The following is a 14704-nucleotide window of genomic DNA, read 5'->3' as shown; positions in this document are numbered from 1 at the left end:
TTGCATTTGATAACCAAATTATCTACTGATTGTTTGTATTTCATGACCTCACTGCCAGTGAGGTGGCACACAGCAATGGCATGCTCTATGGCAACTTCTGCCACATGGTTGTGTACACTGGATGCCATCTGGACTTATAGGGGACTGCTCGTTATTTTACAGAGTACCTCCAGCACAGCTAATTCTCTCAGGTACACCTTGCTCCATGGTGTTCTGCCTGTCTCTCTGCACTATTAGACCATCCTGGAGAGAATACCTTTCCCTCCTGCTTGACAGGAGTTGACTCCAGAGGCTGAGTTTCTGATCTTTTTCTAATCCCCTGGTGAATCCCACATCCTGGGACAGGGATCTCAGCTGCTTGGCTTCACTTCTTGATTCCATATCATGAGCCACGATATCCCAGGACTGGAACTGCTGGGTCACCAGGGGCTCTCCTGACTGCAGCTGAAATCTTACTGCACACCTCCCAGCTCACCTGAGGATAGGGACTGGGTGATTATCTCTGGCTCTGCCTCTTCCTCCTGTTCTGAGAGCCCTGCTTCCTCTTCATCCCTCACTAAGCAAATGGACTGTCTTGGATTTCTTTTTCTGTACAGGTGCAACTGCTCCTGGCATGGGTTGTTCCTCTAGCTCAGCTGCAGTTGCCTGTTGCTCTGCTTTCCTCCTCCTCCTCCCCCTGAGAGTGCTGTCCAGTGATCTGTCCAGTGACGAGCAGGGCCTGATAAATCGTAGCCAGAGCCCATCATGTTGCATAACTTTGTGCCTCTCTGGAACGGCCACAGCATTTTTGCCATCACAGATTTTATCACTTTAACAGGGTCCTGTAGCTGTTCAGTGGTGAACTTTCAAGTCTTTGGAGCAGAATAGTCCTTCAAAAGTAGTCCTGTTTTCTTTCTTTAGTGTTCCCACTAAAACCACAGTGCCACTTTCTTCCTCTCCCCCTCCAAGTGGAAGTACAAAAGGCAAAGATCATGGATTGAGACAAGAATAATTTTCTGGAAACAGCAATGAGATAAGAAAATGAACAGAAACAGCAACAAAATAAGGTATACAAAAGGTATAAGTCAAAGTAGAAGAGAAAGGATTTACATGGAAAAGCCCTTGACAATAAACAAAATACCAAATGGGACCATTCTGCCCACCACATTTCTCTGCAGGAAGGAACCTCCTTCTGCTCCAAAGCAAGAGGGAGTTCTTTCCCCCAGCACTGACATGAGCTGGTACAGAACAACATCTGGGTCCTGGCCATGCCCCCTCCCAGCCACTGCAAAAAATTAACCCTGTCCTGGCCAGAACCAGGACATTTACCAACAATGCAGCTGAACAAACCAACCACATCCTAAAAGTTACTGGTTAACAGTAAGAGCAGTAAGAGCTTTTCACCACCAACAGTATGAGTATATACAAATGGTGTTTAATTCATGTAATTTGTGCACAAACCCCTACATAAAATCCCCCAACTGTGGCCTCCCAGCAAAGTTTTGATCTCACTAGACAGCAAACAACAAAACAAGTACTACCCTAATGTTAAGAGGATTAGGCAGCACAATCTAATTCTACATTTTACTGCAATTTGGAAACTGACAATACTTAGATGATAAGATATGTGATCTTCAGGAAGAAAACAAATTGGCATTTGCTACAGTTGCAATCTGTACATATTAATGCTCCCATTTAATCAATGCAGAACTAAGAAATACTACACTTTAAGGCATGTCCAAATTGATTTCATACTCCATTGTCCTTTCACATGCAAGACAAATTCATTAGTTAAAAAAACCCTAGAAATCTACACCTCCCATATAAAAGCACTGTATAATGAGACATCTTTTTGTCAGTTTAATGAATACACTGTGTGTCTACAGCGATAAAAATCTAAAACATATCCATACACAATGTTAGAATTTTCTCCTCTTCTTCAACATGAAGAGTCTTTGTCCTAATGAACTGATTTGGCTATGCAATATGAAAAAAGGAATTCACTGCAAAACTTTAAACATTAGGTACATTGCTTAAACTGTCCATCATTTACTTCAATTGACTCTGAGGATGAAAAAAACCCTGCCACCACAGTGAGCAAAGATTTATTCAAGTGTTTTAAAGTATATGGCACATTACTGTTCAACCCTACAGGTTCAAAATCCATTTTCTATATGGTGAGTCACACCCTCTTCAAAGCATTTTTACAAGGGCTACATAACTGACATAAATAGATTTTAAAAAATCCTGCACATTTTCCAGCCTGAGAGATGGATCCCTGAACTACAAAAAAGACCTGCAAACACAGAACTGGTCTCTATTAGTAAATAGAAATATGTATTTCTAGAAAAGAAAGCACTAGAACTACTTTAGAAATCTGCCTTCTACACTTAAGCCTTCTGGGGCAAGTGAGAAATCCACTTCTGAAGGATTCTGAAGAGCTGCAAACAGAACTGACCTGAGGGGAGTCACCAGGAGCAGCATCAGGAAACAGTTCAGGTCTCCTGTCTCAAGCCTCTGTCCCAGGGCTGATTCCCCACTGACCCCCAGTACCACCCTCTGCTGAGCAGGGCAGCTTTCTGTGTACCCCTGGCCTCCGTTCCCACAGCCTGCAGCAACAGACCAGCTTTTCTTAAGGACAACATCCCTTGCTGTATGAGAGAGCTATCCATAAACTAATGGAAACCATTAAATAATTCACCAGTATAGGCTCTATACTATCAGGATAGAATCAAGCTTGGCTATTGCTAGCATGACAAAAATAACTTCAGGGTGATCTTCTGGGCACAGAAATAACCCATAACCACAGCAGTCATTTTGTCTCAAATGACTATTTATGACAGTAGAAAAATTAACCAAATAACTTAGATAATAATGTTCCAGAAGAAGTTCAGAAGGTTCAAAAAATAAGGCAGGGAAGCAACATCACTAGGGCAAGAAAAATACAGCTTCTGATAGAAGCAGATGAACAGCCTGCAAAGGGAGCGAGATTCACCTTTTCAGGAAATTAGACATTATTTTCATTATTATCCATCATGAAACACCTCCCACGGCCCCCACCCCCCACTGGGCCAGGTCCACATAGGAGAAAAAAGACATATGGGAGCAGGAGAAACACAAAAGGGTCCTAGCAAGAAAATAGATCTTGGCCAGGTAGCCAGAAAACAAAACAAACAGGAGATCAGGCATACAATAAAGCATCATGGCCAGGGCAGAGCCCAGCTGAGCCAAGAACTGAGAGAGCCAGCAAGGCACAGTCACAGGTAGGCAGGAGGGAGCACAGTTTGAAGGAACACATTGTTCAGTATAAACTGTGAGTGTAATCCTTTGGGGAACAATCAATACATCTGAAATATATCTTTCTATAAAGGAAACATTTGCTACAGGAGAGGTAGACAAGCAGGAAAGCAGGAATGTTGAAATTGGTTTGTGTCTGTAATGATAACAAACATAAAATGGACTGGCTTACACAGAGCGTTACAAAATTCTGAGGAGAGCAGAGCTTAAAAGGAAGCTCGCCCCGTCCTCCAGACCACCAACTAGCCCTGGCACATGGACCAAGCACGAGCTCACCAGAGCCACCACAGCCCGGGAGAAGACACAAACAGAGTCAGGGAGATCAAAGGAAGGCACGATATCTGTCAGAAGAGGGGAGTTGATCCAAAAACAAAATCAATGCATGCTCTTCCATACTGTGAGCTTGGGAGGGGAAGGCACCAACCAGACCCGTCAAAGGCAGCAAAATGAATGACCTACTGCTTAGGGGTGGAGAGGGATGAGCATGTGCCAAGTCTCAAAAGAGAAGTACCTCCTAACAGCTGGAAATCCCTGCTAGGAATGGAGAAGCACTCCTTCTGGAGCACATGGACAACATATTTACCACTGAGAAGCCAATGCTTCAATATCATTAAGGGTTGTAGGAAACACTCTATTAAAATCTCAGATGAAGTGCTAAATGGAGTGGCTTCCCAGCTTAATGTTGACTAGTGAACGGGCTACTAATTGAACTCTTTAAACAGAGTTTAGTGAAATTCAGGGTAAAAAAGGGGGTTTTGGTAGTTCAAACTGACTTTTGTACATCATTCCAATACAGAACTGCTGATGAAGTTAACTGTTTATATTTCACGTGGAGGTATATCAGATAAAACAGGAGATATTGCTCCACACAGGCAGTGGAGAGTCCACTTGAACGTGGAGAGCCTAAGATGACAAACTACTTGGACAAAGCAACAGAACTCACACTCGTTGTAACAGCAGAAAGGACACCAAACACTCATTAAAAGTGACTTGCATGTATTATAGAATACTTCATACTTAACTCAGTGGGCAGCAAAAGCTATCTAAATGCCTGGCACCTTGTTCCCAACATCCCTGACAGAACCATTAAGTTCCCATTTAGGATACAGAGGGGAAAACGAAGTAATTATGAAATCAGATTCCAGATTTCAGATCACTTGACACAAAGTGTCAAGATCCCAGCAGAAAGCATGCTCGGACTATACAAACGAGTGCCCAGACTTGCAGCAAATTCTCTGCATTACCACCTTCACTGAAGAATGAACATGCTGTTGACAGAGGACAATGGAGAAAAATATAGTGGGGTGACTGGAGTCAACGATCATTAAAAAAGGCCTCAACATCTCAGTACAACTGTTTATTTTAACACACTTTTTAATAAGGAGGGTGTATTTCTTTTTTGCCATACACATGAGCTAAAACAGAAAATTATCTCCTTTTAAAGATATTGTACAGAACAGATAGTTGTATTTCATTAAAAATTGAGGCCACCATCCTCACATCCCAGAGCAAGCTGTGATGTATTTCTGATTACTGCACTTTCAAAATACTGCATGCAGGAAGACATTTTCACCCCACTAGTAGCCAAACTTCATAAAAAGACAGCATTAAGGGACACTAAAAGATCACACCTAGACAGAGAAATGATTATTCCTTTTTTTGTGATTTGTGATTTTATTTTACACCTGTAATGTGACATTTTTTCAGAAAACTGTGCATACCAGAATCCCTAATATCTAGATTAATAATGTGCAGGGAAATCAGTAAGAAAAAGAGGCTACTCTTTTTGATTAATTTTTCTGCAATCTGAAAATCAAATATTCCAATCCCCAAAGTGGAAATGGATGTATGAGGACGGGTCTATCTGGTTTTAAATAGCTACAGTAAACACAGACAAAGAGATAATTTGGATTAACTTAGATGCAAAAGAGATTTCAGGAAAAAAAACCCCGACTGTATTTCAAGTCATTAGAAACATGTATCAAAATTTCTATGGAAATAAAATGTTTGGCACTGATCTGCCATTCAACATTCTGCCATTAAGAAAAAAAGATAATTTAAAATATAAAATGAATTCAACATAACTATGTAACAATTAATGTACAAAAAAGCTGTGTCACTTACTGGCTGATCCCCTCAAATGAAGCTTCTTTGGAGACATTTCCACTGTCAGTATTAACACCACGCTGGGAGGAAAAAGATTAAAAATACTATGACTCTGAGCCAAACACAGGTATTTAAATCATGGGGAGAACTTGACTGCAGTAAGTATTTGGGAAAACTTACACATAAGTTTGCCTGAATCACTATAAATAAAAAACCCCAACTGTTTGTTCAAACACAGTCCAATATAAGAAATAATCAGTTCCATAGGAGACCAGCACAGAACTCAGGTCAGGATGTGCTGCTTAAGAAAAAGACAAACTTCCATTTCTAATGCCCTTATGTCTTGAGAGGGAGATGTGAGACCTATAAAATAATTATACAGGGCAAGAGAATGAAAAATAGGCAAGTTTTCTTCTGAAGTAATTTAATATTAAAATAAATTATTGTGCCCTGCCCTGGCAATGTTACTATTTAAATTTTTTTGCTGCTCCCCTACAGCTTTCCATTCAAGCAAGCAGCATAAGCAAGAGTATTTTGGCTGCCACACAGCAGATGAACACTTCTGACATGAGTCTGGGGAACCCTGCAGAGCAGCATTACAGTTCTGTATCTGGAACGAGACCAGAGGAGGAGAGGACCAGGTTTCCATTCAGCAGCAGACAGAGAAGTGCTCTTCCCTTCTCTGAACACTTCTTCATGGCAGTGGGAGGAATGTGAAAGCACCACAGCACCCTCCTCTCAGCCAAAAATTATGTGAAAATTCCTGATTACAGCAGGATACTCCAAGAGTGATAACTACCCAACAACTCCATGTGAAGAAATGCACAGGAAGAAGCACAAGATGGTCAAACATTCCATTTCCCTCGTTTCTCTTAAAGAACATGAAGTTAAACCATAGGGGCATCTTTTAAGTGTATATGTGTGTATACAAATATAAACGAAAGAAAGACTGAAAACTCTTTAGGGCCTCTGTTCTTAGTGGATAAAGAATTCAGATCTGAGGCCATGTCACTTCCTGAGGAGGGATTTTTTTTTTTTTTTGGTTAAGATTTCTGCGTGGTCTCTATCATGGGAAAACAAGAAATCCAGGAGCTGCCACTGCATTTGCTGTAAGGGAAATCTCAGAGTCAGCAAAGAATTTCTCTATAGATTGGAGACAATAAAACAGGTAGTGAGAGTTTACAAAACACCTGTAAAGCAGGGGAGCAGCTGGGAGAGAGGTGATGGGGAAGGAGAAACTCACAGTCTTCACCTCCATTAGTTCATCCTTCTTCCAAAGAAATAAGCAAGCACCATTCAAAATATTTAGCAGGCATTTGATACTGCCTCGCTCCTCCCAGAAGCTGTTCTTACTAAACCACTCTGTGCAGAAAAAATATTGCCTGAATCCTTGTGGGATTCCCACAGAAAAGCCCAAACATGCTCATGACGTGACCAGAATAACATAAAAGGAAAAAGGAGTTTGAAGTCAGGGTAGATAGGGTGGAGGCCATCATGGTCAATGGGCTTGTCATGTTTTACCAGAATACCAATACAGCTTTTGGCAGACAGAATGCAGACTGGATGAGGCCAGAGGCTACAAATCTTAAAATCTAGAAGACTAGATTTTTTTACATGGGTGACTTCAAATTTGGTGTAAGATGGGGAGGAAAAAACAGAGAATGACAGTGCAAAGAAATGCTGCATAAACTGGTATCCTTATTGAAGAAACTTCAGACTATGACTTACCAAAGTGAGAAGTACAGCAGGTTTCTTCAAAGCCAAGACACTGGATATCTAAAAAGAGGTGTTAGATTACTGTTATTTGTCTTTTTTTTCTTCCTTAGAACCACATTGATATCAATTTCATCAATATTCACTGTATATAAAGTAAATGAGCTGCAAAGACAAAAATGTTCCTCTGATAACTTTCAGATATTGTAGTATTACTTGAGACATACAACAAGAGACAGTAGAATACAAAATATTGAGAGAAATGCAGTGATCAAGTTGATGGTGTCCTTTAAAGACATAAATACCAACTATAACTCCTGTCTACTGTCATCATTAGGAAGACACAACATAGGAGCCAAAAAATTGTAATGTCACACAGAAATAAGGAACACCAGGGTACTCTATCCTGCACATCTAAAATTTACATTAGTATTATAACATTACAATGTGCTAAATGCTTAGCAAAGAATATTTACTGTTACTGTCACTGGGTCACTTCTACTGACTAATCCTTTTATTAGGCTCCTTCAGTCTCCTTCAAACATTCACAAACTGAGAACAAAATCGCTGGGCTTGTAGAGCACTGGGCTTTCAGAGCAGCTGCAGAAGGGTGAGTGCTGAATTACACATATCTTGAGGCAATGAACACATGACACAGCTTCATGGAGCACAATTCTATCAACTTTAAACCACCTTAATAGCTACTGCTAATATTAACAAAAGGAAGTATATGGCAGTGAAGTTCAAAAATACCAATTCCACCCTTTTTATCATATCTTAATCTCATGAAGTATCAGGATTACACACACATGTTGGTCATTCATTGACATAAAGCTGTTCTATAAAAAAGGCCCGGGGTGTCCTGATGGTGGAAAACCAACTCCTTGGCAAACAAGGCAAAAGTTATAGAAGAGAGCTGAACAGTTACATTGCAAGCTTCAACAGCTTCTCACTTCAATACATGCAGTCCAGGTCAAAAGCAGCCTTCATTTTTTAATTTATTTACTGGTCCACATAAAGAGCTCTTTTTCCCATCAATGAAGTTTTTAAGCAGTAAAGCAGAGAATAGAACTGCAATAAACATAACTGTTGCAGAAAGTGACCCAAAACTACTAAGGTGAATGTGATTTTTAAAGTGTGATTTTTAAAAATAAAACATGTATTTCCACTTGCAATTTTCACCATCTGACAGATGAGCACTGGAGCACCTGAACACTACGTGACTCCAACTCACACATGGCAAAAATCAACCTCTCCATAGCTCCCTCCAGTCCCAGCTTCTGACATCAAACTTCTGAGATCAAACTTCATTTTGTAGCTGGACTCATTATGAAAATTAAATGAAACCTCCTCACAGCTGATGAGAGCAAAACTTTTGGTCTAGAGAGTCAGTGTTCTACAGGAGCAGAAGAATCACAGGAGTCTTCTTCAAGCTGCTCTCCATGAAAGTCACACACAGAGCTTGGCAGGAATACTGTCCTCACCTGCTGAGCCTTCCTACCAAAGAAACAATCGCTGGCCAGGTGCACAAGCATACAAACATCTGCTCAGAAATTAAATCAGAAACCTAACTAAGCAAGGCACACTACCATCTAGAAATGTGAATATATTTGCTTATTCAAGTAATAAGATGATTCTACAGAAAACAAGAGTGAGGCAGGCAGCCTTTCCCAACAGCTTTTTGGAGGCATAAAGTGAATGAAGGCTCCCAAGACAGAGCTAGGACATGCAACCTCCTTGACAGCAATCTCCTCAAATCTCCAAGGCATGGCAAAAAATTTATTTAGTAACATGTTTCATTTGGATAAAGCCACAAACAGGTGTCATCATGCGCAGAACATGTTTATGAGACTGCCTTTGGATTAAGAACTGTGTTCAGATCAAAAGAGTAGCCTTTAAAAAACTTACAAGTGCTTTGTAAGATAAAAGGACATTTTCCAGTAACAGGGAAGGAAGAGAAGATCCCATCATGTCAGGAGACATCCAGTAAGAAGAGGACTAAAATTATGCAAAGTCATTGCCACTCACTGATTTTGTATTCACAGAAAAAGGTATTCAGAAGCACAGACAACTCACCTCGTTCACATAGTGGACTTCATCCACAGCATACTTGTTCTTGAAGAATTCAGGGGGATGAATCCTTTGGAAAACAACAAAAAGAAACATTTGCATTTAGCTTTGCTGTTATATTTAATAAGGCCACAGACAAAGAAATAATACTCTTTACTATCACAACAATAGAATCAGATATGAGGAATGTTTTAATAATCTTATCTTTGACTCTATTTCTCAAAATAGGAGATTACACAGAAAGTTGCCACAACTACAAAAATCAGTGTGTTTTAATCCAGTCCATGCTTAGACTGCACGGTCTCCTCTGAATGAAAGCGGTTTTTTCCCATTCTATGCAAGACAGTTTTGTTAAGGACTTTTGCCATGTCATTTATACACAACTTTTCAATTCAACAAACTTTGGAAGCATGTGGAAATAACAAAAGACCAGTCTGCCCTGTGTTACATTCAAAGAATGAATAAAATGTTCATTTTTTACCCTGGGAACTGCTCTAGCAGACTGAGAGCTATTAAGACACGGGCTCTGCTGCCTCTATTCCTCAGGACACCAGAGATCCACTCCTCTAACCCAACAGAGTGGGCAACTTTACATGTCCATGTCCAAAACTAAATCTCTTCTACTCTTTTCTCCTGATATCCAGCCAGAGACATTTTGCTAAAGGCAAGAAGAATGTGAAGGATCTGCATGCAGTCAGTCCCTCCAGGGCTCTCCCGCTGGCTTCTGTACCAGTGCCTGTACTGTTGCCCATTCCTTGACCGTATGGTAGCAGCCAGTTATTCAGAAGACTTCAGTCTCTGATTATAATCTCCATCTTCCCAAAACTGAAATAAATACAACCTCTGTAATCCTGAAAATGTTATCTCAAAAGAATAATAATTGAAAAAAATTTTAGAAAAGAAAAAAAAAGAAAAAAGAAAAAAAAAAAAGGAAAAAAAAAATCACGCTGTTTACATCATTCCACAGACTGACGAAAACAGGAGGAAAAAAAACGTGGCTGGAAGTGCTGGAGTTTGGGGGATCCCATGGATTTTGCTTCCTGAGCAACAGGAGGAGAGCAGGAGGTGCATGCAGGATCAAAGCTCCAACTATGTAAACATTACACAACAAGAGCACAAGACCATCAGGGGAAAGAATAAATGAGGCTGGAGGCCAAAGAGCATTTCTAACCTTGCAGTGAGGACCAGCAGAAGTGGTGGGACAAACAGCTCAGCACCTTGAGGAGATGCTCCACACCAAGGCACGTGCCAGAGCTGCTGGCAGTACTAGGAGGCTGGAGCACTGCCTTATGCCAATTTTTTTAATCTTGTGTGCTCCTTTACCATTTACATTTCTTCATGCTCCAAACAGTACTGGTCTGTGACATAGGCAACAACATGAAACTGTTTATGGTGTTCTCAAGTAGTAAATCACAGATTTTAAAAAATTTATTATCTGTGAAAACACTACTCAAAAGTAACACAAAACTATCTCATTACATGTTCCCTTTTGCAATACTCCTTCTGTAGACTCTTCCTATCAGTGGCGGAGATTTCAAAGCAATTATCATTTATCTTTTCTCCCTGGCTTATTTCCCACACAATTAAAAAAACTCCACTATATTCTCTTATCTTTATATACCCTCTATATTACAGTTCCCACACCTCCAACTTTTGGGTACTCTGGTTCTCCCACAGGCATCTCTTTATTCTTCCTTCGTTCCTCACACACTGAAGTATTTTTATAATCCAGAAACATGATGAACAGATTTAGCACCTTCCAGTTTTGTTCTCTTTCACAGTTTTAACCAATTCATCTGGTATCAGAAGAATCCCAACTGTAAAACCAGCTAATGTATGGCCAATGGTAATTTATGGTAACATATGCTCTTAAGAGCAATACATCCAAAGCACCTTTTTATAATTAGCTGCAATGTTTAAATCAAAGAACCGTTTAAGGTAAATATTTCATAAAAGTATACCCACAAGTGTGTTGGATTTTATTGACTTCATTTAATGCAATTAAAGTAAGAATAGGTCTCATTTTCCATCACTCCAATAAGAAAACTTCTTTCTTTTCACAAGCTCTTTCTCAAGTCCTTTTTTGTTCTTGTTGTTGCTAGTTGCCTCCTACAATTGTGTAGCCTACAGCACACTGCGGTGAATTTAATTCTTGGGTTATGGTTAATATTAATCCGTTCCAGCTTTAATCCCTCCAACATCTCTTTCTATGTACACTATGACTCTTTTGAGGAACAAAAGTAGCTCATCATGCTTTCAAGGCTGAGGAATTTTTCTCTAAGAGAAAGAGAACAGCAGTTTCTCACAATCCTCCATCCTCTCCCTCAGTTGTTAAAATAAGTCATCTTTGAGATACTTTTGACTCCCTCACACCTAATGACAAGCTGCCACGATTCCCAGATGTGTACCTCCCTGCTCATCCTCTCACTATCTCACTCGAAAGTCGGCAAGACTTTTTAGCACGAAGTTGAGAGCCAGACTTCTCAGCTCCTCACTGAAGCACTCACAGCTCTGCCTCACTTTTTTTATACAGTCATTTAGCACCTCTGACTAGATGGAAAAATAAATTCATATACACTTCCCACAAACTACCATCCCACGAGAGCCATGATGCTCCAGAGATGAAGCTGCCTCTCCCACTGGGAAGATTTCTGCTAAGACCAACTGTGTTGCAGAAGCACAGAGGTGCAAGGAAAAAGTGTACACGAAGTCTACATTAAAGCCAAAAAATTCTGTGCTGTCAGATATAGAAAAGCAGTATAGAAAGCAACCAAAGGTCAGGGAGAATCAAAACAAGAAAAGCAGGCCAAAGGAGGTAATTCTGCCCCTTAGCCCTGCCCACGTGAGGCCCCATCTGCAGAGCTGCCCCAGGCCTGGGGCCAGCACAGGAAGGAGCTGGAGCTGCTGCAGAGAACCCAGAGGAGGCAGCAGCATGATCAGAGGGATGGAGCAGCTCTGCTGGGAGGAAAGGCTGCCAGAGCTGGGATTGTTCAGCCTGCAGAGGAGAAGCTTCAGGGTGACTTAACTGCAGCCTTCCAGTGCCTGATCAACAAGAAAGATGGAGAAAGTCTACGTACAAGAGCCTGGAGTGACAGGACAAGGGGGAATGGCTTCCAACTGACAGAGGGCAGGGCTAGATGGGATACTGGGAAGAAATTCCTCCCTGTGTGGGTGCTGAGTTCCTGGCACAGGTTGCCCAGAGCTGTGGCTGCCCCATCCCTGGAAGCGTCCAAGGTCAGGCTGGATGGGGCTGTGAGCAACCTGGGACAGTGGAAGGTGTCCCTGCCCATGGTGGGGGGTTGGAACCCAATGATCTTGAAGGTCCCTTCCAACCCAGGCCATTCTGTGATTCTGTGATCCTCAATGGAACCTCTCCATATTCTCTCTACGCTCTTCCATTTTTTCCCCAGTTTAGTGGGGCTCAATGAAAGATAATTATGCACAACATGGTAGTTACTCTAAAAAGTACCAGTGCAGAGTTCCTGAGCAGATACAGGGCTCAGTACCTATTTTTATCCAGTCTGAATGCAGAAGATGCGAAAGTCTAGCACTGATCACCATTGTCACAGGGTATCTTCCATGAAATGCTCACTGGCATAATCTAAATCAGAAGTTACATTCAGTTATCATAATTTCAAGTACATCTGATACTTCCCAGGGATGAGGAGTGCTTCTCTCTACAAATGACTCTCAAGAAGCTAGAGTAACTTAACTGGTTACAACTTTCAGGTTTGGCTTTGTCATTTGTAACACTGCTATGGGCTGCCAGTTTCAGAATTCTGATTAATCACTGCAGAGACTACATGCAAAAAAACCCACAGCAAGCCATAAATTAATCAGAAGGATAACCCAAGTGGAAGATATGATCCCAGATATTATGGAATCATGTCTCTTTACCTATACAAAAATAAACCCCAACCCTTTTGTGAACAGATGTGAACAGAAGCAATGACCTAATTTTTACAGGCTTCAGGCAGAGGCTTGGGGTGTGCAAAATTGTTTAGATTCCCTGACAACGCAACTTGGAAAAACCCAGAGAATAATGCACATCAGCCCTAAAAAGGCTCAATATCCTTTCCCTATTGTTTTATAACTCCAGCCAAGCAAATACCAGTGTTAATTAGAATTGTCAATAGTTAACTTCCAGAATAACAGGAGTCATCATTTTACTTTAAAATGGAAATAAGCAACTCCAAACTCCTGGAACATGCCCATGTATGCATGGCCAAGCATCTAGGCAAAAATCTGGCATCTCAGAGTACATGGCCATTAGAAAGAAAATGTAAGAGTCCTGCACTGATGTTAATTTACATGAATATGGTCCTCATTTTTCTGATTTTCAGCCACAAAGGACCCCTTAAACAAGCGACTGTCTCTAGTTCACCACTTACAATTCATCTCAATTTCCGGTAAAAAAGCTTGAGTTATTTTGAGTTAAACATTAAAGCTGTTTACTTTCTGCTGATGTTTCCCATGAAACTCATCTCTCTTCTATGTTTTTCTACCCCATCTAGATCACCTACTTGGTTTCTTACTCTCAGGATTTTCACAGTGATTGGGAAATGCTGAAGATGGCCTAAAGATGTGAAGCTATGTTTTAAGAAGATCTGAATTCTGATACACTGTCTTATTTTAACAGCTATGGTTTTATTTAAGCACCAAATATTGAAGATTCATCCTTCAATGATAACAAGTAACAACTTTATTTTAAACTAAATTCTACTGAGGTAACAATGGGAAAAAATAGGTGGGGGAGCAGCAGCAAAACCTTCACTGTAAAAATACAGTGTGAAACATTAAGTCAAAGAGTAAATTAATACCTTACGATAACTGTACTTCATTTCTCTTATACACATTTATGAAACACAAAAACCACCAGTAAAAGTGTAAGGGAGCATAGTATTAAAAGCTAGTAATCATAGGTCCCAGTTCGTTATTCATCTTAGTGAAAAAATTCAAGTTAAGAATAAACTTTTCCATTTGGTTTAACTAAATTCACAGCGGCACATGATGGCATGTTTAAAAACCAACATGCTTCACCAAATCACACCACCTCAGATTTTCCCAGACCACAGTATTAGGACTGCCTCCACTTAGATGTGATCCTCAAATAGGAATATAACACTGACTCTGTTTATCCATCAGTAAGATGAACAGCTATGACAGCTCTGTGTATCTATAAATACACAAAAAATTATTTTAAAGCTTTTACATAATTGGACAAAATTCAAATCACGATTTCTTTGCAATAGTTTATCAACCATGTTATATTTCCACTTTAAACCCAATAAAAACTCAGTCTCATTGTCTAAAAACATTTTAAACCTGTTGTTCATTATATTGCACAAGAATTCATAACATCTCTCAGGATTCAAATCTTAAGAGAGCTGTACAAATTTGACATTACTGTAAGAATTCTATTAAGCAACATTTCTTTGTATGCTAAAGGGCTCTGGAGCAATAGCCTTGTAATACCAACATGATAAAAAGTGTTCTAGTTTTCAGAACTGTATTCAGAAGAGAGGTAAAATGAGATGGA

At 40.2% G+C, this 14704-nt stretch overlaps 1 protein-coding gene across 1 annotated transcript in view; it reads right to left on the bottom strand.

Annotated features, from left to right (window-relative positions):
• Positions 1-14704, bottom strand: part of PEPD (peptidase D) — a 144991-nt gene that overhangs the window by 112810 nt on the left and 17477 nt on the right. The window contains exons 4-6 of the mRNA XM_069026486.1: positions 9172-9235; positions 7111-7158; positions 5401-5462 (exon numbers count right to left, since the gene is read on the bottom strand). Of these exons, the coding sequence (XP_068882587.1) occupies positions 5401-5462; positions 7111-7158; positions 9172-9235 (174 nt within the window). The remainder of the gene's footprint in view (positions 1-5400; positions 5463-7110; positions 7159-9171; positions 9236-14704) is intronic.

Source organism: Aphelocoma coerulescens, chromosome 11 (assembly GCF_041296385.1).
Source record: "Aphelocoma coerulescens isolate FSJ_1873_10779 chromosome 11, UR_Acoe_1.0, whole genome shotgun sequence".
NCBI lineage: Eukaryota > Metazoa > Chordata > Aves > Passeriformes > Corvidae > Aphelocoma > Aphelocoma coerulescens.
This window is presented reverse-complemented; position numbering and strand designations above follow the sequence as displayed.